General features: G+C 40.7%; 1 protein-coding gene across 3 annotated transcripts; it reads left to right on the top strand.

Annotated features, from left to right (window-relative positions):
• The first annotated feature begins 190 nt into the window (after nucleotides 1–190).
• On the top strand, nucleotides 191–23,881 carry LOC103473569 (low-density lipoprotein receptor-related protein 2). Of its 3 annotated transcripts, none has more exons than XM_008423901.1 (55): nucleotides 191–294; nucleotides 1,206–1,328; nucleotides 1,414–1,659; nucleotides 2,088–2,201; nucleotides 2,285–2,404; nucleotides 2,571–2,696; nucleotides 2,884–3,087; nucleotides 3,193–3,361; nucleotides 3,457–3,625; nucleotides 4,257–4,479; nucleotides 4,617–4,736; nucleotides 4,874–5,092; nucleotides 5,201–5,509; nucleotides 5,750–5,968; nucleotides 6,548–6,691; nucleotides 6,793–7,041; nucleotides 7,130–7,348; nucleotides 7,428–7,661; nucleotides 8,259–8,429; nucleotides 8,540–8,788; nucleotides 8,865–9,080; nucleotides 9,546–9,794; nucleotides 9,877–10,098; nucleotides 10,259–10,507; nucleotides 10,604–10,789; nucleotides 10,919–11,164; nucleotides 11,278–11,472; nucleotides 12,322–12,573; nucleotides 12,706–12,864; nucleotides 12,991–13,239; nucleotides 13,469–13,642; nucleotides 13,724–13,990; nucleotides 14,066–14,281; nucleotides 14,435–14,605; nucleotides 14,752–14,871; nucleotides 15,371–15,538; nucleotides 15,626–15,841; nucleotides 15,924–16,153; nucleotides 16,228–16,357; nucleotides 17,175–17,368; nucleotides 17,506–17,692; nucleotides 18,038–18,247; nucleotides 18,321–18,504; nucleotides 18,583–18,784; nucleotides 19,112–19,276; nucleotides 19,365–19,598; nucleotides 19,693–19,920; nucleotides 20,494–20,631; nucleotides 20,730–20,931; nucleotides 21,006–21,131; nucleotides 21,375–21,482; nucleotides 22,392–22,628; nucleotides 23,028–23,334; nucleotides 23,558–23,648; nucleotides 23,776–23,881. In XM_008423901.1, the coding sequence occupies exons 1-55, from the start codon at nucleotides 219–221 to the stop codon at nucleotides 23,821–23,823; spliced, it is 10,479 nt and encodes a 3,492-aa protein (XP_008422123.1). In that variant the 5' UTR covers nucleotides 191–218; the 3' UTR covers nucleotides 23,824–23,881. The 3 variants fall into 3 exon arrangements, with proteins under 3 accessions (XP_008422123.1, XP_008422122.1, XP_008422125.1); XM_008423900.1 differs by having other exon boundaries at nucleotides 12,649–12,864; XM_008423903.1 differs by lacking the exons at nucleotides 11,278–11,472; nucleotides 12,322–12,573 and having other exon boundaries at nucleotides 12,649–12,864.
• The last annotated feature ends 3,119 nt before the right edge of the window (nucleotides 23,882–27,000 follow it).

Below are 27,000 nucleotides of genomic sequence, written 5' to 3'. Positions count from 1 at the left end.
TAAATAAAACCTTTATATTTTCAAACATTTTTCTATTTATTTAATACTTTTAAATGTGTATTTGCATCAGGCACATGTTTCAGTTGCATAATTTGACTTTTCTATCATTTTACGAGGTAAATTTGACCGGAAGTCAGTTTCTCCGCGGTAATCACAAACGCACCTGCAGCAGCAAAAACTAGTTAAAAGGCTCCTCTCAGGTGTTGGCGTTTGTTCGAATGAGTTGCGGGGTCGACATGGACCTGCGCTTGGTCGTTTGCTTAATTTTTCTGCCGAATCTAAGATTTTCCTCTGGTAAGTTCAATTTCAGTCAAAAAGTAATCTTTTTTTAGTTTAACGTTCTTATTCCGACACAACTCAAAAATGCGCTCGGCATCTGCAAGGTCCTTGATGTCTGCATTGGTTGGTTTTTTTTAATTCACCGTTTAAAAATCTAAAAGACGTTGAGTTCATGATAGACGAGAAATAAGTCATTGTGCCTGCGACGTCTCCGCGTAGCTCACATTATAAGTGATAATGAGTAGATTACACGGTGATTTATTTAATATTTCTCTTTTTTTGTTTTTCCTATATAACTGGCATCTAATGAAAACCTAAAATGTATTTTCTCAAACTTGAATTGTAAGTCTAATTTGAAGAATTTTTTTTTTCTCATTTGAACTTTCTAAATGTACTAATCGGTGTACTAAAAGGAATTTTAGTAGCTTTATGTTTTCAAACTTTATATTAGAAAAATTAAAGCAACTAGTGCTTATCTTAAAGCACTAGATGCTTTAAGATGAGCATTTAGCATATCTTCACTGTGGGCTCCCTGTTGCTTCTGCCCCTTTTATATAATCAATCTTTTTTTTCTTCCACTCAACTTTTAATTAATGTGCTTCCCAAGTTTTGTGAACAATATTTGAACTGTGTCAAAGGCTGCACCAATGTAAAAGTCTTCCCCAGGATTGGGTCAGACATATTTGTTTAACATATTGCCCCCCCAGGTATCAACTTGGAACTAGTCACTTTTTATGACTTTAACCTGCTTTTGAAAAACTCCCAAGTGGGAAAAACTTTTTTTTTTTTTTATTTGCAAGCAGTGTGAAAAATTGTTTCAAAATGCAATTAAATTGCACTGTGCTTTATTAAAGTGTTAACATAATCTGTACTGAAAAGCTATGATTACAACTTTTCTAATATGCACTCTAACTTTGTCTTTGTAGGCCAACTATTGACTTGCCCTGAGGGTCAGTGGCAGTGTGATGATGGAAACTGTATTACTACTGCGTGGAGATGTGATGGGGAAGGAGACTGTCTGGATGGATCGGATGAAATGGAGTGTACTGGTATGTCAAAGTCTTAAGACGAGTTTGTCAAAGAACTGTCACGTTTTACATGACGTCTGCTTTGATGTTTTCTTGTTGCAATCAGCTGCCACAGACTTGGATTGTCCAGCTGGTCAGTTTCCATGCATGGACTCTGTTGGCTGCGTAGATGCGTCAGCCCGCTGTGATGGACAGAAGCAGTGTCCCACTGGTTCTGATGAGGAGAACTGTCCAGCCACAGAGGGCTGCCTGGATTCTGAGTGGATGTGTGGAAACCGCATCTGTATCCCCAAAGAACTGCACTGCAATGGACAAAACGACTGCATGGACAACTCTGATGAAGAAGACTGTGGTGAGAGACACGGGGCTGAAATGGTTTGTGTGGATCTATAGATTGTTGTAACTTCAATGAGTTTTCCTAAGAAAACTTGCTCTCTGGAAAAAAAAATATGTGCCAAATGGTTTTCATTGGCTATGTTTGAAAACTTTCAGATTGGAAATGAATATTTGAAATATTGTAATTCCACAAAGGGAACCAAACCTTTGGCTGCAGAAAGCACCATAATTGTTAATCGCCAATCAAATCTTCCGTTAGCGCTTGTTTTGAGTCTTTGTGATGAAGAGATCAGGGTCTTCTGGGGCAGATGGAAAGTGAAATATTAAACTCTTTAAGCATGTATTAAAAATGCGTTTTCCAACTTGCAGTTATGGAGGTTTTCATGAGTCTTTTTTGGTTGGGTTGTACCAACAGGATTTTTATTTATTCATTTTTTTTCCCAGGTAAATGTAGTGAGACTGGCCTTCGATGTCCTGAGGGAAAGTGTCTGTCAGCTGAGCATAGGTGTGATGGACAGGTTCACTGTTCTGATGGCAGTGATGAGCCCATAACCTGCGGTAGGACTGACTACATAAACTCAAGTTCTGTAAATACGACCGTCTTTGCTTTGCAACCACTGTTTGCGTTACATCTGCTTTAGGTCGTACCTGTTCCATGTACAATGGCGGCTGCAGCCATAAATGCGCAGATGAATCCTGGGGAGCTCGATGCATTTGTCCTGTTGGACACAAGCTCTCCCCTAATGGTGCCGTCTGTGAAGGTGAGTGGGTCGTCGTAGGCTGCATGTCATGAATGAACCTTCCTTTGTGAATGTGTTGAATTAAAATGTGTGTCACTGGTTTATCCACAATGCTTTTGGTGTTCTTTGGTCTATCCTAACCAATTTCAACCTTTTTGCATTTGAATCTCAACCCCATTTTTGTTAGATTTGGATGAATGTGCTTCATCTGTTCCTCATTGTGCACATTACTGCACAAACACCATTGGATCTTACTACTGCCACTGCAGAGAGGGGTTTAAGCTTAACGGAGACAGTACATGTCAAGCTTTAGGTAAAGTTTTTCAATTTTTTCTTTTTTTATTTTGTCCCCAAGTCAAATGGTAGACATTTGGACAAAATATGTTGAATTTAAATACTTTTGCAAAAATAAATGAATTGGAAGCCCAGAAAAAGCGCTAAAGTATCCTTACCAAAGCGCACACATGTTGTATAACTTGTGCTCTTTTTGAATCCATCAGGTAATGCTACCAAACTGCTGATGGTGCAGAGGAACAGCATAGGACTTCTGAATGTAAAATCCAAACGGTTCACAGCCATTGAGGCTCCAGTGTCGGACCCAGTGGCTTCAACATATGACATTACTAGGGGGTGGTATTACTGGGCCGACGGTAGTGGCAGCATTTACAAAACTAATGGCCGGAACACCTGGACAACATTTACTGGTGGGTGCTTGCTTAAGTTGTGTGTGTGTGTAACCCACCATAGTCATTGTTGGATTCCTGATGGAGCTGCCAAGTAAAGGGAAACAAATGTTTGTAATAAAACAGGACCACCTGGAATCAAAGGTCTAGCCTGTGATTGGCTAAATGGATACCTGTTCTGGACCAATAAGAAGACTGAGTCAATCTACATGCAGTCAACTGATGATAAAAGCTTTACAACTCTGCTGAGCAAAAATGTCAGGCCATCAGAATTGGTGCTTCTACCCATTGAGAGGTGAGTACAACTACCTGTTTAAATGCTCATTGTCAATTATTATAATGTTCAAACTTATGTTTTTTATATATGTATATATTTTTTTTCCTTGTCAGTCTTATGTTCTGGGTCAATGAAGGTCTGGGTGACAGAGTGACTTTAGAGAAGTCGTGGATGGATGGATCGGACAGAAGCACTCTTGTGGTTCTCACTGCCCAGTTTGCCCACAGCCTCACAGCTGATGTAGCTGCTGGAAGACTCTACTGGATCAGTGACTCAAAGAGGGTAAGTTCTGGAAAGAAACGGCATAGGATGGTCATCATTTGAGGCATATTTAGGATGACTTTTGTCCCGTTTTGAGGTTGCTTCGGAACTCGATTGTAAATTCTAAACTGGCTATTTGAATGTCCTTGTGCCTTTCACCCAGATTTCCTACCTAACCAATCTTTAGGTAAATGTGACAGAAATTCAGAAGCAATAACACTGCTATACTATCTATAAACAGTGTTTCACTTTCAGTGTCTTTGTTTACAGTGCTCATATATTAATTCAGTATAAAGTGTAAGTTGTCTCAAAAGTCTTGATGATTCTCCAGCTATTGCTAGAAGATGTGTTGGTCAATACTTTCCTGGGTATTATCAGCTTTTGTTGCATTTCCAATTTAAGAACGCTTGGAAAAAAAGCAATTGGGTCCAAAGTGATTCCTTTTTTTTTTCTTTTTTTTAAAGGCTGTTTAAAACCTTCAGACATTTCTGTAGACCCTGGAAATGCTTGTGAGCAGTGGCCTAAACTACTACACTTATTTTCTCATGATTTCCTAGACTTGGACCAAAATATATTTTGAATAAATTTCTATTGAAGACCAAAGAAATGTGCAAAAATACAGCAACTGACAACCTAAGCATTTGTCTTTCAGTCTGTAGAGACGGTGAAGGCAGATGGAACTGGCCGACACTCTTTCACCGGACTCTTTAAGAAGAGACCAGCTGTCAGCCTCGCTGTCTTTGAAGGCATGTTCTTCTGGGTTGATCAAAGGGGACTTTGGCAGGCTCCCCAAGACCAGTCAAATCCAAAGAAGCTCGTCAGGAAAACTGACTTGCCTCTGCTGTCGGTCTACCATGAGCTCCAACAACCAAAAGGTAGTGTGCGGTTTTAAAATTGGTCTTTCTATATGTTGATTCTGATGAGGGGGAAAAATGCCAACTTGTAATGCTAAATTGTTTTGTAATGGAATGGGTTTTTTTTTTTTTCCTGCAACTGTCTTGAAAAACTTTAGGCTCTTCTCCTTGTGCTAAGACTCCTTGTCTCCTCTGTCAACTGACTAAAAACAACCCTGCTGGATTCACCTGTGTTTGTCCATATTTTAAAGTACTGCTACCTGGTGGGACATGTGAATGTAAGTTTATAGAAACTTGGTAAAATGTACAAAGTGAATCAGATTTTGAGAGTAATGGAAATCTTTTGTTGAAGCTTGTGCTATCACACTCATTGGGGGCTGCATTTTCAGAAGAATGTCTGTACTTTATTTTACAGATCCACGGTTTTTATATGGCACTCTAACGGCAATYGGATTGTTGGAGTTTAAAGGCAAAGAGTCCTCCGAAACAGAACTGTTTTCTTCAAAAGAAGGAATTCTGTCTTTTGATGTCGACTGGAACAGAAACTGGTTGTACTGGGCAAACCGAACTGGCCATGTTCAACGCACCAAGCTAACTCTGGACAAGACGGAGTTCATTTCAATGCCTTTGCCAGGTGTTTTCTTATTTGCAATATCTCTTTTGCATTCTAGAAGCCAAATTGTAGAATAATGTATATTGCCATCATGCAACTTAACTGGAACAAATTGCATTTTACTTTCAGTTTGTCTGCTGTCTGTGGAGCAGAGGAGTGGCAACCTTTTCTGGGTGTCATGCGACCAGAACATCATTGGCACCAGTGCACCCAGTAGTAATTACCCACAGCAGCTGTACCACACCACAAAGGAGATCAGTGGCTTTTACCTGGACTGGCTGAGAGGTGGAATGTTCTGGTTGGAGGAGGGTAGGGTCTTTGGCATGGGGATGACAGGAGAAAAGGCTACGGAGCTGCTGCAAATAGCAGGAGAAGTCGGAGGGAACGTCGCCTTTGACCTCAGAGCCAGCAGTCTCCACTGGAACTCTAAAAGAGGAGGTTGGTACAAATTTCTTGAATGTCCTGATTTGCCTAAAGGTTACAATATTTAGTAGGTTTTAGATTACAAGTACAAAGTTCTCCACTGCAGATTCTGCTTGGATTATGAAGCAAGATGAAAAAGTAAATTTGCTTTTAAGCACTGCAGGGACTTGTTCATGGAATATTTGTATTGCAGGCAATACAAATATTCCATAAACCATAACCCGTTATGGTTTTATGTGTGGTCATCTTTTCCAGGTCTGACAACATTGAGTTTGCTGAAGGAGAAAAGCCACCAAGCAGGAAAAAGGTGGAACATCTCAGGCTCAGTACTGGCTGCTTTTGAGCCTTTCCTTTTGTCTGTCTCCAACAAAGTCATAACTTTGTGGGATCGGCGTGACGGGAGCAAAATTCAGTCAGTTTCTGTGGAAGGTCCAGTGTTGAGTATCGTCACTGTACTTGGAGATATTCAAACAGGTCAGGCACCGTTCTGTTCTTGAGCTTTTACTTCAATAGTAAACTTTTTTTTAAAGTTTAAAACTTAAAGTTTAAAAATCTTTTCTTGAGGTTGTTTGAATTTACAGGAATGTAATGTGATTGTTACAAGTTTTTATCTTAAGCAATTTATACAACAAATATTCTCAATGTCATTTGGTCCAGATCATAATCAGTCAAATTCATTTCAGTACAATGGTCATGGCGTCAGATTCCAACATTGTCTACTTGAGTCCATCCCATTGCATCAAAACACTGGCTTTGCAGCAAACAATCTACCAGACTAAACAAATGGTGACAAAAAAGGAGTAACTCCATGTTTATCAAGGAAACTCTGAAGGGAACAAAGCTAATAAGTGGCCATCTACAAACTCTGCAGAGGGTTGTTTTGCTGGAATGAGCGCAGATTACTTTCTATGAACCAAAATAACAAAGACAATCAAATTGATTGTAGCATTGTCCAGGAGGGAAATCCAGCTAAATGGACAGGAATACTAAAATGTTAACTTAAGCCAATTTATAAGTATTGTCAATTTTTATTTTATTTTTTTTTCTTTGTAGTGCCTGATGCCAAAGTCTGCAATGCGCCGTCTTGGTTGTGCCATCAGTCGTCCATCTGCCTTCCACAAAACCTGCTCTGCGATGGTAAAAGGGACTGCCCTGAAGGAGACGATGAGGAGCTCTGTGTCAGCGCCTGTCCTAAAGGTAGATCTATATTTGATACATTTTCATGGCCAACTCGGGTTTAAATCACAGGACTGCATCTTCACAAAGTTACTAAACATTTTGTTTACTTATAATTTCAGAAGATTTTATGTGCATGGATAGAAGAAACTGTATTCCCAGAATCCTTCTGTGTGATGGCCGTGCACACTGTCATGATGGCTCCGATGAAGTTGACTGTCCAACGGTTGCAGCTCCTTTATCACAGACAAATGCCTTGAAGTGTCGCAGTGGCTCAGTGCTGTGTCAAGATGGCACAGAGTGTGTTCTGTACAGTCATGTCTGCGACGGAGAGGCAGACTGTAAGGATGGATCTGACGAACGGGGATGTGGTAAATTGAGCAAATTTTTGGGATTGTTGTTTAAAAACGAGTAACAGAACTTAAAGCTCTTAATGGATTGTTTCTGCTTTGTTTTAAGATGCAACTCAAGAACCCATAAGTTCTACGAAGCCAAACAAAAAGCTTCCCGTTACCAAACCTCCTGCCTTCACTCTGCCAGCGTGCCTCAGCCCTTCTGTCCTCTGCCCTTCCTTTAAGGCATACATTTGCATTTCTCAGAGCCAGTTGTGTGATGGCATTAAAGACTGTCCAGATGGCTTTGATGAACAGAACTGTGTGAAGAGATGCCTTTTAAGAAGTAAGCCCTGAATATTTTTGATAAAATGCTTCTTTTTATCTTTAAATTTTACAGTACACACTAAATGTATGTTTTGTAGGTGATTTTCGCTGCAAGGATCATCGGAGCTGCGTGCCAAAGAGTTCAGTCTGCGACGGCCACCTACACTGCCTTGATGGCTCGGATGAAGCGGACTGTCCAAACATGGCTCATAATGGGTTAAAATGTCGCTTTGGGTCCAAACGTTGCCGAGACGGCCTGTCATGTGTTCTCATGAGCCACATCTGTGATGGCGAGAGGGACTGTCAGGATGGATCAGATGAAGATGGATGTGGTAAATATTTATCCTCAACACTTATAAAACCTAAAGCTTTAATCCACCTGGGATTTTTTATGTTTGAAGTCTTTTCAGAACAGACGATGACTGCTTGCGTCTTAAAATGTTGGACATTTTGATATTCATAATTTATTGTGCCAAATAGATGGCATAAAGAGTCTAAAACCTTTCCATTCTCCAACTTGGTAATGGAAGAAAATGTTGCATGTGTGTTTTGTAAACATTCAAATGTATCAATTCTGAATACAAAGTGAGAAACTACAAAGCTGTACCATTAAATGAATCACTGACATTTTCTAATCAGACAAGCTGAGAGATGGGAATATTGGTAACGCCTAGAATGAGCCAGTTGGTTTCATGAGCGACAAATGAACTGATTCTGTCCCATAAAGTAGGCACTTTATTTATTTATTTTTCCCCAGTTAGGGTTGGGTCACTTTATTTCTAAAATATTTTGAAATAAAATGAACTTGTTTCTGCTTCAAGTTGATTTTTCAGTATGAGACTGACAAATTTGGGGTAGGAACTCTTGTTTCAACCCAACTGCACTAAATAAAAATGAAGTTTAAATTACATTTATTGTATAATTTCTAGACACTCCAGAAATTACAACAACCTTCGCTCCCACCACACCTCCCTGCACCAGTCCTTCAGTTCTGTGTCCAAGTTCTTCTATATGCATTAAACCAACACAGATGTGTGACGGGCGGAGAGATTGTCCTGATGGATCTGATGAGAAATGTGTGAAAAGGTGCTCTTCTAAGTGTAAGTGATGTCTTGAGCACTTTACTGCTCCAAAATTCATATTGTTGCAAAAGATATTTCACATCAAAAGTGTATTGAAACTCATACAAATTTCTTTTTGTCCTCAACAGCTGATTTCCACTGCAAAGACCGTCAAAGTTGCATCCCGCTGAGCCAAGTGTGCGATGGTCGCTCTCAGTGCAACGATGGCTCAGATGAGCTCAGTTGTCCAAGTGAAGCACCCCCTGCAGCTCCAAATAAAATCCTAAAATGCCAGTTTGGTTCCACACTCTGTCAGGATGGTCTGAGATGTGTCCTTCTCAGCCACATTTGTGATGGAGAGAGAGACTGTCAGGATGGATCAGATGAAGACAGATGTGGTATTTATCAAGAAACGACTTCTGCAAAGCAAATGTGAGATTTGGACTTTATTTTTGTCCCTTTTTATTTATCTAGACGATGCGCAGAGTGGTGCTGTTGAAAATGAGCCACTTATTAGATCTACACCCACTAAAGAAGAAACTCGGCCTCCCACCGTGCCTCCATGCACAAGTCCTTCAGTTCTGTGTCCAGGTTCAACAATATGCATCAAACACACACAGATGTGTGATGGAAAGAGGGACTGCCCTGATGGGTCTGATGAAAAATGTGTCAAGAGATGCACTTCTTCCAGTAAGTTTTTCTTTTATACAAATCACATTTTTTATGCTTTCACTTTTTGTTGCATTACAACCAAAAACTTAATTGTGAAGGAAATGGATTCAGACTTTCCCACATCTTGTAACAATGAGTGGTGTTCAGCTTCTTTACTCTGATGCCAAGTGAAATTGTGCAACAAACTGCTCAGGAGTCAACAAGTACATGGCCTCTTAAATTGCACCAGTGTGTAATTTAATCTGTAAACATAGTTACTTGAAGGTCTGAGGTTTGTTGAACAAGTTGCTTCCATGAAGATACAGGAATGCAGACAATTCAGAGAAATGGTTGTGGAGAAAGTTGGAGAACCATCCCTCACTTTGAAAATCGGAGTAGTTTATTCAATCTGAAAATGAAGACATGCAGAGATTCTAAGATCTGGTTGGAGATTTATCTAAAAGTATAAGGGTGATCAAGTTGATGCCATTATTTCTTTTGCAGCTGACTTCCGTTGCAAAGACCGTCGGCGCTGCATCCCACAGAACCAGGTCTGTGACGGGCGTTCTCAGTGCACTGATGGCTCGGATGAGGCGAACTGCCTGAGCGCAGTGGTTCAAGCGGCTCCAAAAGAAGTGGTGAAATGTCGCTTTGGTTCCAGACTTTGTAATGACAGGACGGCGTGTGTTCTGCTGAGCCACATCTGTGATGGAGAAACGGACTGTCAGGATGGATCAGATGAAGAAGGCTGTGGTATGCATCTAGAAGTTTTAACTGGATCACAAATGTTTTCATTTATTCTTCAAAAATATATTGTCTGATTTTTACCTTGAAGATTCAGAGAGTGCTCCTGGCCATTCTATGGGAAATGATCTAAGTAAATCTCCTGGGCTGGATAAAGAAGTAACACTAACTCCCACTAAGCCTCCATGCACCAGTCCTTCAGTTCTGTGTCGAGATTCATCTGTATGCATCCAACACACACAAGTGTGTGATGGAAAGGAGGACTGTCCTGATGGATCTGATGAGAAGTGCATAGACGGATGTCCTTCTGAAAGTAAGTGGAGTTTGAAGATGCAGTTAAATTAAAACGGTTAATCTTTAAGCACGTTTGCTTTTTAACAATTGACTAGGATATAACTTGGTACATCTAAAATGTGAAATACACCAGTGAACTGAAAACTAACTTGTACCCTTTTTTCATTTTTCTTCTGTAGGAGACTTCCTCTGTGGAGACCGCCGGCACTGCATCCCAAAGTCCCAAGTGTGTGACGGTCACTCTCATTGTAACGACGGTTCAGATGAGGTTGGCTGTCAAAGCGTAGCGCAGCCTGAATCTCCTACCAAAATCCTAAAATGCCGGTTTGGGTCCAAACTGTGTCGAGATGGGACGGCGTGCGTCTTCCTAAGTCACATTTGTGATGGAGAAACGGACTGTCAGGATGGATCCGATGAAGAAGAATGTGGTATTTACCATTAATTAACTTGCACTTATATTTTATCAATTTGATTTGGGATGAATATTTTGACTTGTAAACTTTACATGGTTTCTTACTTTCTAGACGAGAGCTTGACTCGGTCTCCAACACCCACAAAAGAAGTCACTCTGACTAAGCCTCCCTGCACCAGTCCATCAGTTGTGTGTCCAGATTCATCTGTATGCATCAAACCAACACAGATGTGTGATGGAACATGGGACTGTCCAGATGGATACGATGAGAAATGCGTGGAAAGATGTCCATCCAACCGTAAGCGTTTAATGGCTTATTCATTGTTGCTCAACTCCTGCTTTAATACAATTGGAGGAATTAACTAAAGACATAACATGTAAATGTAAAACTGCATCTTGTGAATTTTCTCATTGAACTCCGTTGCAGATTTCCACTGCAAAGACCGTCGAAGTTGCGTTCCACAGAACCAAGTGTGTGACGGTCGCTCTCAGTGCAACGATGGCTCAGATGAGGTTAACTGTCAAAGCGCAGTGCCCCCTGCTGCTCGTACTAAAGTCTTGAAATGTCATTTTGGGTCCAAACTGTGTGACGATGGTACATCATGTGTCCTTCTGAGTCACATTTGTGATGGGGATGTGGATTGTCATGATGGATCAGATGAAGAAGGATGTGGTATTTATCAACTAGTCTTTTTTTTCTTTTATTTCCTCATCTAATTTTCAATAAATATTCCAACTTCAACAATTCTTAAGACTTTACAGAAAACATTTTTCCATTTTCTCTAGACAATGGGAGCTTGAATCGGTCTCCAACACCCACTAAAGAAACGGCTCTGATCCCAACTAATCCTCCCTGCATCAGTCCATCACTTCTGTGTCCAGGTTCTTCTATATGCATCAAACCAACACAGATGTGCGATGGAACGAGAGACTGTCCTGATGGCTTTGATGAGAAATGTGTCAATCGGTGTCCCTCTGACGGTAAGTAGAGCCGGCCAAAATGAACTTCTGGTTATCTGTAAGAGATGCACAAAAAATGAAATGCTCTTGATGGTTTTGTTCATGTTTGGTTAGGCTTGACCTAAAATGGCAACAGGAAACCCTTTCCACCTAGACCCATAATGTCCATGTGCAATGTGGTGGTGGACTTGCCAAAAACTTTTCTGGCTCTCAGGACAGAGTGGCATGAAGGGCTCTGTAATTTCAGCTTGCTATAGGTGGAGTTTTCTACACAAAGCTTGACTTTTATGCTGTATTACTTAAGAGGAGATGCACTCTTACACTAGAGTTGCCCAGGGAGAGGGGCATTGGACAGAGCATGCTTAGAAACTGCAAGGAGTAGCTTGAATTTGCAGCAGGAAACATTTTAAATGTTTGTGCTCATCAGCCCAACAGCAGAGTAGTTGGCCTTCTTGCACTTGGTATAATTTTCTCTTAATCTGGTGATCCTGCAATACTTTAGTGCTCATTTTGGGCAATGATGGAGACACCTGGAGGGGTGTGACTGACAGTTGTCTTCATTTTCTCCAGCTTTAAATTGGGGGAAGTCACTCAACTCGGGTTTTAAAATTGTGCCATCAGATCTACAAATGTGTCTCGTGCTGAAAATTAACCCAAAGCTCATCTATCATGTAGACATTGGAAATATGGCAATTGTGGCCTGAACATCGTTGGTGCTTGTTGTTGCAACAGGGATGGATTTGTAGACACTAGTGGTCCTGGAAGCTGTTGAGCAGAAGGAGGTGTTGGACTCGATAGTCTTTGATTAGCATAAAGGTACCTTGTGAACAGATTGCAGAACATGCATTATTTTTTTTTTTCTCACCACAGCCGACTTTCGTTGCAATGACCGTCGAAGATGCATCCCTAAAACCCAAGTATGTGACGGGCGTTCCCAGTGCAACGATGGCTCAGATGAGATGAACTGTCGCAATGGAGAGGCTGCTCCTAAAACGCAATCAAAAGTACAAAAATGTCGGTTTGGTTCCAAACTTTGTCGGGACGGGATGGAATGTGTCCTTCTGAGCCACGTTTGTGATGGTGAGGCAGACTGCCAGGATGGATCGGATGAAGAAGGATGTGGTGAGTTAAGCTAGAGGCTCATTTTACACTCTAAAGGATGAGATTCAATGTCTTAATTGCTCATGTCACTTTAAGACGCCAGTGCCCAAAGTACTCTGGATAATGACTACATGAATGAACCTCCCAAACCAGTCAAACGTTTTGGTCAGCCTACCACAACTCCACCATGCACGAGCCCTTCAGTTCTGTGTCCAGGCACCTCAATTTGCCTCAAGGCCTCACAGATCTGTGATCGAAGGAAAGACTGTCCTGATGGGTCTGATGAGAAATGTGTGAGAAGATGTCCAGGCAGTGAGTGGTTAAAACACAATTGTAGGGTTTTCATTTACCCCTCAAAGCTTAATTGACTAGTTATAACCATAAAACTGTTAATTTGAAGAATGTTGTTTTTTTTKTTGTTTTTTTTCCCCTCTCAAGCTGATTTCCGCTGTAAAGATCGTCGACGCTGTGTCCCAAAAAGCCAGGTCTGTGACGGCCGCTCCCAGTGCAACGACGGCTCGGACGAGTACAACTGTCGGTCAGTAGAGTCTCGACCATCTCGGACAAACCCCCTGAAATGTCGCATGGGGTCCAGAATGTGTCGCGATGGGACCGATTGTGTCCTCTTCAGCCATGTCTGTGATGGGGAAAGGGACTGTAGGGACGGATCGGACGAGGAAGGCTGTGGTGAGTCTGCATACCAAACATGTAGACATTGCCAGTGTTTAATGGTAGATCAGTGCAAACTTTACAGAAAACTTTCTTGCACAATTTTTAACTGTTTGGATAGATGGGCCTAGGGTAGATTTATTTTAAGATTACAGAGAACAATTTTTAAAAATRGCTGTTTTCTAAAACTTTCAACATTAACAGCAATCACTAAGCTTGATACAAATTTTCTGATCCACATTTTTAGATGCTGCAGAAACAATTGATGAATCCTCATCCCCCAACAAACAGTTCTGTAGTTTCCCTTCAGTTCTGTGTCCTGATTCAAACGTATGCATCAACCCGTCTCAGTTATGTGATGGGATCAGAGACTGCCCTGATGGATCTGATGAGAACTGTGTGAAAAAGTGTGCCGACGGAAGTGAGTTTACAGCCATTTCGTTTTTCGTCTCGACACTTTTTGACATATGCAAATTTTTATTTTATTTTWTTTTTTTTTTAGCCGACTTTCTCTGCAAGGACCGTAGGAGCTGCGTGTCTAGGAGTCTGGTTTGTGATGGGCGCGCTCACTGCTATGATGGCTCGGATGAGGCCGACTGTCGGAGCGCAACTGCTCCACCGCTTGAGTCCGTTGTATTAAAGTGCCGCATGGGCTCAAAGCCATGCAAAGATGGCAAAGAGTGTGTTTCATTTAGTCATGTTTGTGATGGCGAAATCGACTGCATGGACAGGTCTGATGAAGAAGGATGCCAAGAAATGTGTGATGAAGGTTGGTTATATTGACTCATTTGTAAAACTGAAATCTGTTTCTAGCTGGTCATGTTTGTTTGTGCGCTACCTTCAGGAGAGTTTCGGTGTGCCCACGGGAAGATGTGCATCCCTGAGGCTGAGGTTTGTGATGGCAAGCCACAGTGTCGGGACCACTCTGACGAGGTGGACTGCTGGCAGCGAACAAAGAGCTGTGAACACCGTTGTGCTGATGGCAAGCGGTGCATCCCAAAGAAGTTTCTCTGCGATGGCGAGCCAGACTGCCTGGATGGAACGGATGAACTGAACTGTGGTAAGTTTTCAGTATTTTTTTTTATACACAACTGATTATTAATGGCAATGTCAATTGGTTATAAAAGTAACATTTGCAGCAAGAGTGAGGCTTGCTTAGTCGCACAGCATGCAAAATCCCGTTAAATTTTTTTTTTTTTACTTTCCATTTCAGATTCTGCTCCAACAGATTTTCCTGTTGCCTCGACATCAGCTTGCATCACTCCTTCAGTTCTGTGCCCAGGCTCATCACGGTGCATCGCTCAACACCAATTGTGCGATGGACAAAAGGATTGCCCAGATGGCTTTGATGAAATGGAATGCATAGTTCAATGTGAAAACCCAGGCAAGCCCACATCTGCAAACATTGTTTAAACCCCATCCTGATGGCATAACAGAGTTCTGTATCCAGCTTTTGGAATGTAGAAATGTTTCAATTGGTTTTCAAAGAGTGCTCATTATTTTATTGACCATTTCTTGTCTGAACATTAGCGGACTTCCTGTGCAAAGACCAGAGGAAGTGTATCCCAAAGACTCAACTGTGTGATGGCCGTTCCAATTGTTTAGATGGTTCAGATGAGAAGCAGTGCCAATCAGAACTTACATCTGCACGTAAGAGGAAAATACTAGAACAATGACATGTAATGGTATACTTTTTATAAACTGGAAAATCAAATGTAAATGCACTTCCCAGCAGTGAGTGTCAAAAGCTAACATGAGTTTATTCAATGGCTTTTTCTGGCATTCTGAATAAATCATAGGGTTTACAGTTGCACCTTTAAATTGAATTAAAGCAAAGTCATGTTGCAGCAATAAAAATTGGGTTTTGCATCATTTAAATAGGAATGCTAATGGCACACCTAATACTGTACCTAAATTCCAATGCCTACTGACCTAAACCAGCCTCATCACATGCCAATGTGCTTTTTTATAATTATCCTCACCAATTGCAACATTCTAACCAAATTTCTTTTTTCTTCCTGCATTTCTAAGCAAACGTTTAATTTTGCATTTGTAAAATCCACCATTTCCCCATTAAATCCCCCCCAAAAAGTACATTTGCATAATTGCAATCAGTTCATCTAATGTAACTGAGCTTCTCTTTTTAAAGCTTCTCTTAATGCACCAAGAACAAGGCATGGGCCTCTAAAGTGCCGCACAGGTTTCAAGCTGTGTAAAAATGGCCTGGAGTGCATCATGTACAGCCATGTCTGTGATGGAGAGCGTGACTGCCAGGATGGGTCTGATGAGGAGGGATGTGAGAAGCAATGCAAGCCAGGTTTGTGTTATGCACTGGAAGAAAATGCTGAGTGGGTTTGAAAGAGGACCAACATGGATGTTGAAAATGAATATCCTCCCCGATCAGGACAGTTCCAGTGTTCTCATGGGAGAAAATGCATCCAACAAGAGCAGGTGTGTGATGGGCAGAACGACTGTCAGGACCATTCGGATGAAATGGACTGCTCCAAACCAATTGAAAGCTGCCATCACCTTTGTGACAATAAGACTCGCTGCGTTCCAAAGACCTTTCTTTGCGACGGAGAAAAGGACTGCGCTGATGGCTCGGATGAAGATGAATGTGGTGGGTGAATTTTAGCTGTAATCTTTAGACACTTGATACACGAGTTTTCCAGAATCCATTATTTGAGTTCATCTTGTCGCAGGTTCGGTCGTCTGTGCTCCGACTCAGCATCGTTGCGAGAGCGGGCAGTGCATTTCTGAGGCATTTAAATGTGATGGTTATCCTGACTGCCACGACCACTCGGATGAGGCGGGCTGTCCAAGAGCCCCACGTTGCCCGGCACACCTTCGATGCCCACACAGCCATGAATGCCTGCAGGAAGAGTGGCTTTGTGATGGAGAAGAGGACTGTAAAGATGGCTCGGATGAGAAGGTGAGAACATTGATGGGTCTTTATTTCTTATTGTGGAGAGGGTGAACATCATCTAATATTAATCCTCTATTCAGAACTGCAACAACCCTCCAACAAAGTGCAGGAAGTACCAATTTCAATGCAGAGACGGTGGTTTGTGTATTCCTCAATCCTGGAGGTGTGATGGAAAAGAAGACTGTGACAATGGAGTGGATGAGGATAAATGTGAGTAACTATTTACACATGTTCCACATTTATGAAACAAAAGTGAACATAAAATGGAAATGCCTTATGATTCAGTCACTTGTAGAACCACCTTTAGCACCAATATCTTGTCCTTTAACAAAGAAATTCTGTCTTCTTGCATTGCTTTAGTTCATTGTTTGTATAACAATTTTGGTTGAGGTCTTGAATTTAATTGGGAACACTGTTGTACAAAGGAAATTGTATCAAATTCCGACAGCTGCAAAATCTAGTCTTGCAGGAAGTTTCACATTTCACCTCATGCAATAAGTTATATTTGTTCTGATCACTGTACCTCTTGGAATTTAGGTGTCTAATGTCTTGGATGACTGAGAATTTACATCTAGTTTTAACGACTGAATCCCAAACCCTCCATCTCTGTGCTTGACGGTTTATGAGATGCATAACTTTGCTTAAGATGTTCAGCCATATGCTGTTGGGAATTCTACCTGTCAAATTGTGCGGTTCATTCAGATGCAGCTTTGCATAAAAGTTCTACCATTGTTTTTATAGTAAGGAGGCCTTTTCATCTCCCAAACAAAATACCTGTTCAGTTGTCACTGTCATGTCATGAATTGTAACTTCATAGCATACATGCATAATCTAAAATTAAGTTTTTTTTTTTTTTAAAAAACATTTGAATATTGTGCAAGGTGAAAATCATTTAGCAAAATATTTGAGACCTCTGCAGTTTTTTACAGAAGCCATTTGAAAATTGCTGTCACTTCTGTCTTTTAATTATGACACAGTTGATGCATAACTGCCTTTGGTGTGAAAAATCTGTAAAACTACTTTACAGGCATCCAAAGGAAATGCCCCTACCATCTTTACCAATGTGGCAGCAAAGAATGTCTGGAAACCAGGCTGGTGTGTAACGGCATAGCCAACTGTGTTGATGGCTCAGATGAAGGTGTGGGATGTGCTCAACGCAACTGCTCAAGTCTTTCAGCTCCTACCTGCGACCACAGATGTGTCAGCACCCCTAAAGGACCGGTTAGTGAAGAACTGCTGGTGTTGAATTTCAGTCCAGAACAGCTATAACTATTTGAATCTTTTTTTTTTTTTTTTAAGTGGTTCAAACAGCAGGACTAATGCACATGTTTGGTTGCGTTTTATTTTCCTTACTTTAGAGGTGTTACTGCGGTGCTGGTYTCAGGCTGCAGTCCAGCTCCAAGTCCTGTATGGACATTGATGAGTGCTCTTCAACACCAGCTACTTCATGCAAGCACCTTTGCCAGAACACTCGGGGATCCTACAGCTGTCTCTGCCACCCTGGCTTCTACCTTGAGCCAGATAACAAAAGCTGCAAGACAAAAGGTGCCAAGTTGCATTAAATTGGTAGTTTTGTGCCGCATGTACATTAATTAAAAACGTGTCTGAATACATCCATGGCTTCTAGCATTAAGTCAGAACTACAAAATTTTATTGTCTTTATGCAATGCACCTAAATCCAAACATTTAGGTTTGCAGTAATTCAGTCTAATTGAAAAATGGCTGTTTTTAGTAGACGATTGTCAATGTTTCTTGCAAAGGTCAAATTTCATGAGTTGCAGTTGGTTACCATTTAGATTAAACAGTTTTGTGTATGTACAGATTTTTCTACTGGGGGGGAAGTGCAAAATTATTTTACTGTTTAATTAAAGTCATACTTTAAATTTGTAGACGAGCCTCTGCTTTTGGCTTCGGTGCAGTCCGAACTGCTGATTCTTGGAGTCCATAGCGGTACATTGCAGCTTCTCTCCTCTGCTGAGCGGCCTGTTTTTGCTCTGGATTTTCACTGGGCTGAGCAGAGGGTCTACTGGCTGAGCCCTGACCACCAGAGCATCCGCTGGGCTGACATGGAAACTAAAACCAAAGGGACGCTGACCAAAGGTAAATCTGTTATTTTCCTGTATTCCCAGTTATTTCAAGGTTTCACAAATTAACTTTTTTTTCTTTAATAAAGGTGTGACGTCTGACTCGATCGCAGTGGACTGGGTTGGTAAGAACCTGTACTGGGTGGACAGACTTGCTGGACAGATTCTGGCTATAAAGCTAAGCAGTTCAATCGTGAAATCTCAGGACTACACTGTAGTTCTTGGAGAGAACCTGGAGCAGACGAGCTCACTGGTCCTGATACCAGACAAGGGGTATGACTTTATTTATTTGTCTGGTTTAAAATTTGTGTAACAAATATTTGAGCATTTTTGTGTCATTGCTCTTCTCAGATTGATGTTGTGGTCTGAGATTGGCAGCATCCCTCAGATTGAGCGGTCTGGGATGGATGGCTCACAGAGAAAAGTACTGGTGAGCCAGGACTTGAGCTGGCCAGTCAGTCTGACCTATGACTTCCTGGATGACAGAGTCTACTGGGCTGATGAGAAGCTGCACTGCATAGGCTCAGCCTTGTTGGATGGAGACTCCATAAAGGTGGGTGAAAACCAGTAAAAGAAATGGCTAGTGTATTCAGTTGAAGATCTATTGCGCCTCCTTGAACAGGTGTGCTCCACATCACTGTTTAGGTGTTTAGGGTGATTTGCAGTTTTGGTTTTCCACCACTCTGAATATTGGCCTGAAGGTTCAATTTCACTCATTTGATCAAACTACAGGACTCTTCCTCAGACTTGCATAAAGAAGCAAAATCCAATAAAATGTGATTTTTCTTTCAATAATGGGTGACTTCATTAGCAGTTTCTACCAGATTTGAGTTTTTATTTTCATGAATCGCTCAAAATCCCGTTGGCTTTCTTCTACCAGATCCTACAGTTGATGGAAACTCCAAGCCCTTTTTCTGTGGCGGTTTTCAGCGACCGCATGTTCTGGTCTGACACCAAGAGAAGAACTGTTCGTTCAGCCGACAAGAAAACTGGCAAGAATCAAACGGTTCTTCTGAAGAGACCTGGACAGCCATTTGGATTAAAAGTTGGTCTTTCCGGTTTTAATTTGTACGTGGAGAAAAGTTGTATTGAGAGTTCTGTAACTAATGTCACCATTTTAACTTTGTCTTTAGCTGATGCATGCCCTCTCCCAACCAGCTGTATCAAGCCCTTGTGATCATCTTCGATGCTCCCATCTCTGTCTTTTGGCTCCTGCACAAGGAAAATCTAGAGCTGGAGCTCCGGCAGTAAATGCTGCAGTTTGTCGATGTCCAAAGGGTCTGCTTCTTTCTCAGGACAGAATGACCTGCGTTCTTCCCAAAGAGTCATCCTTCATCCTGCTTTTGTCCCGCAACAACATAGCTCAGGTAGTAGAAATACCACAAAGAACTGGTGTTTGCTTGTGTGTGTGTATATGTGTACATTTCATAAAATTTTGTCAAATTCTGTTTTTGTTTTTAGATTTACTTGCGCTCTATGCGCCGTTTCGGAATCGCACTGAAGAAAATGCCAAATGGCAGAGACTTCAATCTCCCAGGAGTACCCGAGGCCATGAGTCTGGACATTAACTTCTTGGAGCTCTCTGTGTTTGTTGCTTATTTAAGACATGGCTCTGTGGATGTGCTAAAACTCTCAAACTCCAGATCAAAACCAGAGCTTGTGTTTGCTGGACAAATCGTAAAGTTACAGGTATGAATACAATTCCTGGGAAATGTCTTAACCATTCAGCTGCAGTAAGTAACTTAAGTGCTTTTTTTACGTATTTGTTAAAACTCACTGCCCTGACCTTAAAATGAGATGGCTAGTCTTGTTCTTTGAGCTACAGCGCTCCACCCCCAGTGTAGCCTGCCATAATTATGCAGGCTAGTATAGCGTGACCACAGATGATGATGGATAAACGGTTATCCTGTAACATTAGGCTTTCTCTACCATTAGCATTGCTGCAGTAAACTGGCAATCTAGGTTTGTATAAACACTGCAGGGGAAGGTGTGAGCAACATGTACACAAGCATAATTGCACATAGACCTTCATTCGGACTCTAATTGGTGGTTTCTGAACACAGAATTTCTGCAATTGGCAGTAGGACCACTGGAAGGAGTCAGGGGAGCTTTTTTGTTGTTCCTCCACACATGTCCTGACAGATTACAAGATTAACAAATCTAAACAACTTTTATAAAGTTGTTTAGATGACTACTGCAGCTTTAAAAATGCCATCTGTGGTTTGTTTAAATTTTAAACTTATTTTTTGTCTTCCATCCTAGAAGGATGATTCTGTAACTGCTCTGGCAGTAGACTGGGTGACCTCCAATCTTTACTGGAGCAGCATGAAGAGGCCGGACATACATGTGACGTCGCGTCTCGAGAACCACACCACCTCTCTGCTGCAAGGACCTCTCATTGTAAATTTTCATGGCCCTTGGCTGTACAAAGACAACTTCAGATTTTCATTCATGGCAAGCCGAGGTTTTAATTGAGACTTTAATTCATTTTTGTTCAGGGAGTTGCATCAATCGCCCTCCATCCTTCCTCGAGTAGGCTCTGCTATTTTGGCATAGTAATGATGGGTTCAAGGAGCCACACCGAGATCCACTGTGCATGGATGGATGGCCGTAATAAAGTAGTGCTGTGGAAGCGGTTAAGCGTTCCTGTCTCCATGGTTTTCACTAATGATGGAACCAGAATCTATTGGGCTGACACTGGTGAGAAGTTTGAACTTATTCAATGCTTCCATTGCCTTCCTTCCTGCATCTTCTAAGTGTTTTGTTTTCCTCAGGTGAAGGAATAATAGGATCTATTGGAGTGGATGGATCGGCGTACAAGGAGTACAAAACGGGACCCAATCTACTTGTGACTTTCACATTTATTGAGAACTTTTTCTTTTGGGTCACTCAAGACAAAGGTAAGAAACAAACATGACTTCTGTTGAAGATGCTGGAGATGCAGTTTCTAATTGGAGCAAGTTTGATCCTTGAAGTTGATTAGTGTTGACCTGCATTTCTCCACCTCATCCAGCAGATGGCATCGCAAACAAATTTCATTTTTATCTAATTTCATTTCCTTTTCCCCCGTAAAACTTTTTTTTTTTTTTTTTTTGTACTGCAATTCTTTCAGAAATGTTAAATGCCGCTTTTATCCTATGCAGATGTCAGCAAATTATGGTTCAGTGATGGACTCCAACCGAAGCAGTTGTGGTTCGAAACAAAGACAAAGGTGTCCGAAATCAGGTCCTACAACAATGAAACCCAGTCTGGTAAGTGCAACACAGTTTGTACTTTACCATCAGAAAATCCCTCTTTTGAAAAGAGTGCCAAAATGGAGGTCTAAACTGCCATGCAAATGCTCTAGATTAGGGAAAAACCTTCTTTGTGACTGATATTAAAAGCTAGTGGAGATGTAGTAAAACATGAGTTTGGTGCAACAAGTGGAGTTGGCTTTCCTAATACTCTGGTACCCCGATTAAGAATCTGCATTTTTTTTTTCTGCAGTTTGTCAAATTATTTCATATTGTCAAACATCCTCTTGTTGGCTTTTTGTAATGCTAACAAGCAAGCTAGCTGGTCCAGCTGCTAAATTAAAGCTGAAAGCATGGCAGTCTGTCACAATGCAGGAATTGTACCAGCTGCATGCTCATGTTTTCACACAACTGTTTTTGAATAGAAGGAACTGAGGACAGTGTTACTGGACACAGCAACTAGGATAAAAAAGACTGACTTGGCTTCAGTTCAAGCTGAATGAGTGATGCGATGCCTGCAGGGGCCTGGTGAACTCGGAGCCTGGCCTGTTATCTGCAGCAGTGTTCACTCCTTCTGTTGTTGGTGCATGTAAGCAGGTCTAGGTGATCCTTTTTGGAAACTATAGTTCAAGGTGTGACAGATTTCATGATTAAGATGGCCATTAACATTTTTTTTCTTAAAGATTAAAAATTTTCCAGAGGTTTTGTGAAAACTGCTCAAAACTTAAGTCTTTCAAATCCAGAAGTTTGAGCACTTCTGCATTCTCTGTATAAAGCATAAAGTAAGAGCTGACTCCTCAGAACCCTGTAAGCACTGTTCAGATTCCTGATAATTGAAGATGGTTAATTTAAATTTTTGTATCAGATCTTGATTTGGTGAGTTTCTGCTACTGATGAGCTACAATTCTGTTTATCCATTTTGTTTAGGAAGCAACCATTGCTCAAACGGCAACGGTGGATGTGTCCACCTCTGCCTGCCCTATCCAGGAGGACGGACTTGTAAGTGTGCGTGGGGCTTTTACAGTGCCAATGACACTTCCTGTGTCCCACTTCCTTCCTGCCCCTCTGGAGAGGAATCCTGTCTAGATGGCAGCAAGTGTATCGGGAGCAAGAGGTTCTGTGACGGCCATGCAGATTGTCCAGACCAGTCGGATGAACAGGACTGTGAGTATAAATTTACTACGAGGAATAAAATATTTGTTCCATTGGTAAACGGTTTACTAGTAACATCAAGATTATAAGATGCATTTTCATGTTGGACTAATTTAGAAAAAGTTTTCTCTAATTCTGTTGTGTGGCTTTAATACTACAGGAATATTTAACTCTTGAGAAGGAATTCAAATATTACACTGCAATGATTTTTAAATGGGAGATGAGGATGAGATACTTTGTTGCAACTGTAAATCCATGGCCAATTACCTACTAGTTGCTATTGGTCTTAACCCTCCTGTTGTCCTCGGGTCAAAATGACCTGTGATCTGTTTTCCTCATATACAGAAAATGAGGACAGCAGGATTAAATGTCTGTTAGGCTGTTGACTTTAAACACTAAATCTGTCTTTAGGTCCAGGATCTGCCTCATTTGGGACCATCATTGGTGGTGACCAGTCTCTACAGTCTTCCCCTCACCAACCTGACACTCAGAAAAACGACATTGTGCCTAATGAAGACTTGGCGTCATGTGATCTCCAGCGCTGCAATGGCCACGGCAACTGCGTCACAGAGGGCAAAGTCACTCGCTGCCACTGCCTACAAGGTTACGAGGGAGAATTCTGCCAGAATCAACAAAGACAAAGTCACCCAGTGATCATCCTGGTGTCCATTTGTCTGGTCTCTGCAGTAGTAGTGGGTGCACTGATCTTCACTAAAAGGTAGCCTGAGTGTCATGTCTTTGGCAGGATCTTTGCTTTTTGTAGCAAAACCAGGCAGCATTTAATCTCCAGGAGCTCATTACTAACAATGTTTTATGTTGCGTCTTCACTTTGATATTACAAATTCTCTTGCACACAGTTAAAATTCTGAGTGTGAAACGCTTTAAAGTGCATGTTGCCTTCCAAATCAAAAGTAAACTGATGACTTGCTTTGTTTAAACAGAAGATGGGAATACATGAGAAGTAGATCTGCCGATAAAGAGAACCTGATAACAAATATGGTTATTCCGGGTGAACAAGATTCTGATTCTGAGGTAAAAACCAATATATCTTTTGGAGTATAGCAGATGCTGTCTTGCACTTTTTTTTTTTTTTTTTTTTTAAGATTTACAGCTTGTTGGACTTGCAAATATCTTAATGACTCCAACCTTTCTTTTGCAGGAGCTGGAATCCCCTGTAGATGTGAAGAACCCACTGCCAAATAAATGAACAAACTGCAGATGAAATGAACTAAACTTTTACTGTATAATAAAAACATGAACCGAAATGATTTTTGTTGTGATTTAGAGAAAAAGCTCTACCATAAATAAATACTACCCATATATACACTAACTGCATATTTTGAGAAATGGGTTTTAGAGCAAAGAAGTTTTAACTGGTCAGACCATTTCAATGATTTGGCACTAAAACGATGCTAGAACTGAGGTTTTTCTATTTAACCCTTGATGGTGATCGCCTGTGATTTGGAGGCTTGTTTCCTCTTACTACCAGTTTAGCCTGTGTTTTTTAGTAACACTTCTGTGTCAACTTCCTGTTATGAAGCTGTCAGTTCAACTTCATGGCAACGTTATCCAACAATCTGGTTCCCATTTCTACATGTTGCCCATTACGCTTAAATTCATAGGAAGAGTTGTGGTTTCTGTGCTGCCCTCGTATAAACACCAATTTTATCAGAAACCAGTTTCAAGTATTTCATGGATGACTTTACTTCAACTTTGTTTGGTACAAGAAGCATATGTGAAACAAAAGGACGCATGTAATCATGCTCAGTCACACAGATGGCATATAAAATTGGATCCTGAGGCTGAAAAAATAAATCCCAACAAAGTGGTTGATTGTGCCTTACAGCTAATAACCTGAAAATCAGGTTTTAAACTTGGACGGGACTCATGTTGAATAGAGCATTCACACACTAAATGTGCCCTTACAATTTATGCAAAAGAAGTTGCAAGTTTTATTTGTGCAGCAATAAGCGTGTGGTCTGTTTTGAGGTTCAGGGAAGTTTTTCTGCAGATTTCATGATTAAAAGGTATGTGAAATTCTGACAATGTAAAAATGTTCTAAAATTTCCTGGTTGATATTGTGCTGACTTTGGACAGTCCTATTTGACCCCAGAGTGACTTGGATTAAATTTAGCTGTGCACCTATCCATATTTTAAGAGTGACTCCAAACAGTCACAAGTTTACCAAATGATTGATATCCAAGTATGAGATCTATTTAATGCATTTTTCCACTTGTGAAATGTTATGAAACCTAGATCTGTATTCTACTTCATTTGAAAAATGGTGCCTATTGTTCCTCATTGAAGTTCACTAATCTTCAGTAGTCAATGCATGTCTACAATCCTCCAAACGGTGTGTGCAGGAGCATGCATGCGTTGAGTCATACATGATCCGCTCTGGGCTCCACCTCATGCCAGAGCATGTGAAAACAAACATCCGGGTTTAAACATGCTCAATAGCCTGAGGTGATCTTGAAATGAACTGGTCTGATGAGGCAATATCTTTTCACGTTAACATTGCCAGAATGCAAGTGTTTTTGAGAGGAAAATCTCTTATGCAACATGACAAAAGAAACTGGCTTTAAATGGCATTTTATCAAATGTAGCTTGCTTTCAGGGACTTTTATCTCTCGCTTTTGCTAGTGGCTAAGTGGTTAGCTTATCTCATCTCTTTATCAAATAGCTACTTTAACCTGAAGATTGAAATGTCTGCCAATCATCTATGAAGTCATGAACAGACACTTGTACTAATTTATTTAGTTACAAAAATTATATTTTTCAGCTCGTTAGTTTGGGCCTTTAATGAGAATCATCCGTTTCAAGTAAAAACGTGACAAACCCCTGGCTCGGTGAGAGACGGGTGTTCAACTGTCAGAAGAGGCCAGTTGAAGCCATTAAAGTCACAGGGGTTGTTTCTCCGTTTACTCAAGAACTGAATGAGTGGCTTTTCTGTTTAGTTGGCTTTTATGGGCGTTGACTCCAGCAATGTTTACTCTGATCTCTGAAGGAATAAAGAAACTATGTTTTACGATGCTAACATCTTAAGAGTTATTCCAAAAATATAATTTCTTTGCATTTGGTCCTTTCACATTTCTAGGTATTTTTATTTAATATAAAAACTTTATGTGACATTCGTTTTGAACATTTTTTTTATTATTAGACCAAGACTGCCTCGTCTTTTGAATGTGAGACTGAAATCAAATTGATATTGTACAAACACAAAGAAAGCTCCCGTTTTGTTTTATTGTATAGGGGCTGTGAGAATTCAACATTGTTTCATTAATACATAAAACTGCATTACTCAATTGCTTAAGCTTTTCAAAGCATTGCTAGTACTTTGAGAATATGACTCATTGATGGAATAACTTTTTTTGATCATTAATCTAGTATTGAAGCAATGGACTCAGCAACACAAACTCATCAACCCTGCTCAACTGTTTAGCACTAAAATCAGAACAGTTTCATGACTCGTGTGAATTTAAACTGTAACAACTTCCTGTTGCATTCATGTGTTGCATTTTTGTTAATGTTTACTTATTTCAAACATGTTTTTAAAAACAATAAAACAAGCAATCAGTTGGACAGAGAAAGCATGTACATACATCACCAAGATCCAATAAGTGGGGTTTGGATTTCATTTCTGTTCTTGCTACCCATGAACATTTTTCTTTCAGCATCATTTTTCATAATGTTTCTTGTAAAAGGAATAAAATGCTCACTCTTTCATATTATTCAACCATGTATGTTGAATGTATACATACATGACTTCTGCAGCTCTTCTCTATGTCCAAGCTATTTTAAAAGGACAAAAGCGTGTCATGTCTCATTTGAACAATGCCCATTGTCCTGAGAGTATTTGTCACTGAAAATTGCTTCGATGTGGAAATGGTTTCTTTCCCTTTTTTCTGTTGACAGAAGTGCTGATAATCCTTGCCTAAGATTACTTGACCAGAAGAAAAGAGGGAGGGAAGTGTGACAACAGTAGACATCAGAGATGAAATCAGATGCACATAAAACCAGTTTGCATCCTTGAGATCATCTTCGCAAATAAAACTATGTAGTAATAAGTAAAAAAAGGTAGTCCATGTTGCAGCCTTGTTGCAATGACCACATTCTAATGACTGTGATTTGTGGTGGCTAATTTGTGTTTGGATTCAGCAGTGAGCAATTACAGAACCAGTGTAGCAGATGTGGCACTTGGTTATGGTTTGACATGGACATATAAATGCGGTTCAGAAGTGCAGTACTGCCGTCTGAAGAGTTCACACAAGCTGAATTTGATTTTGCCTCTCAGTCTGGTTTGCATAAGGGCTCCCTGGGCTTACACAACACTTGTGTGTGTTCACATAGACATGTTGATTTTGTCATGTCTTGTAAGGTGAGT

This window comes from Poecilia reticulata, linkage group LG12 (assembly GCF_000633615.1).
Source record: "Poecilia reticulata strain Guanapo linkage group LG12, Guppy_female_1.0+MT, whole genome shotgun sequence".
In the NCBI taxonomy this organism is placed as follows: domain Eukaryota; kingdom Metazoa; phylum Chordata; class Actinopteri; order Cyprinodontiformes; family Poeciliidae; genus Poecilia; species Poecilia reticulata.
The sequence above is the reverse complement of the archived record's forward strand: the minus strand, read 5'-3'. Positions and strand labels throughout refer to the sequence as shown.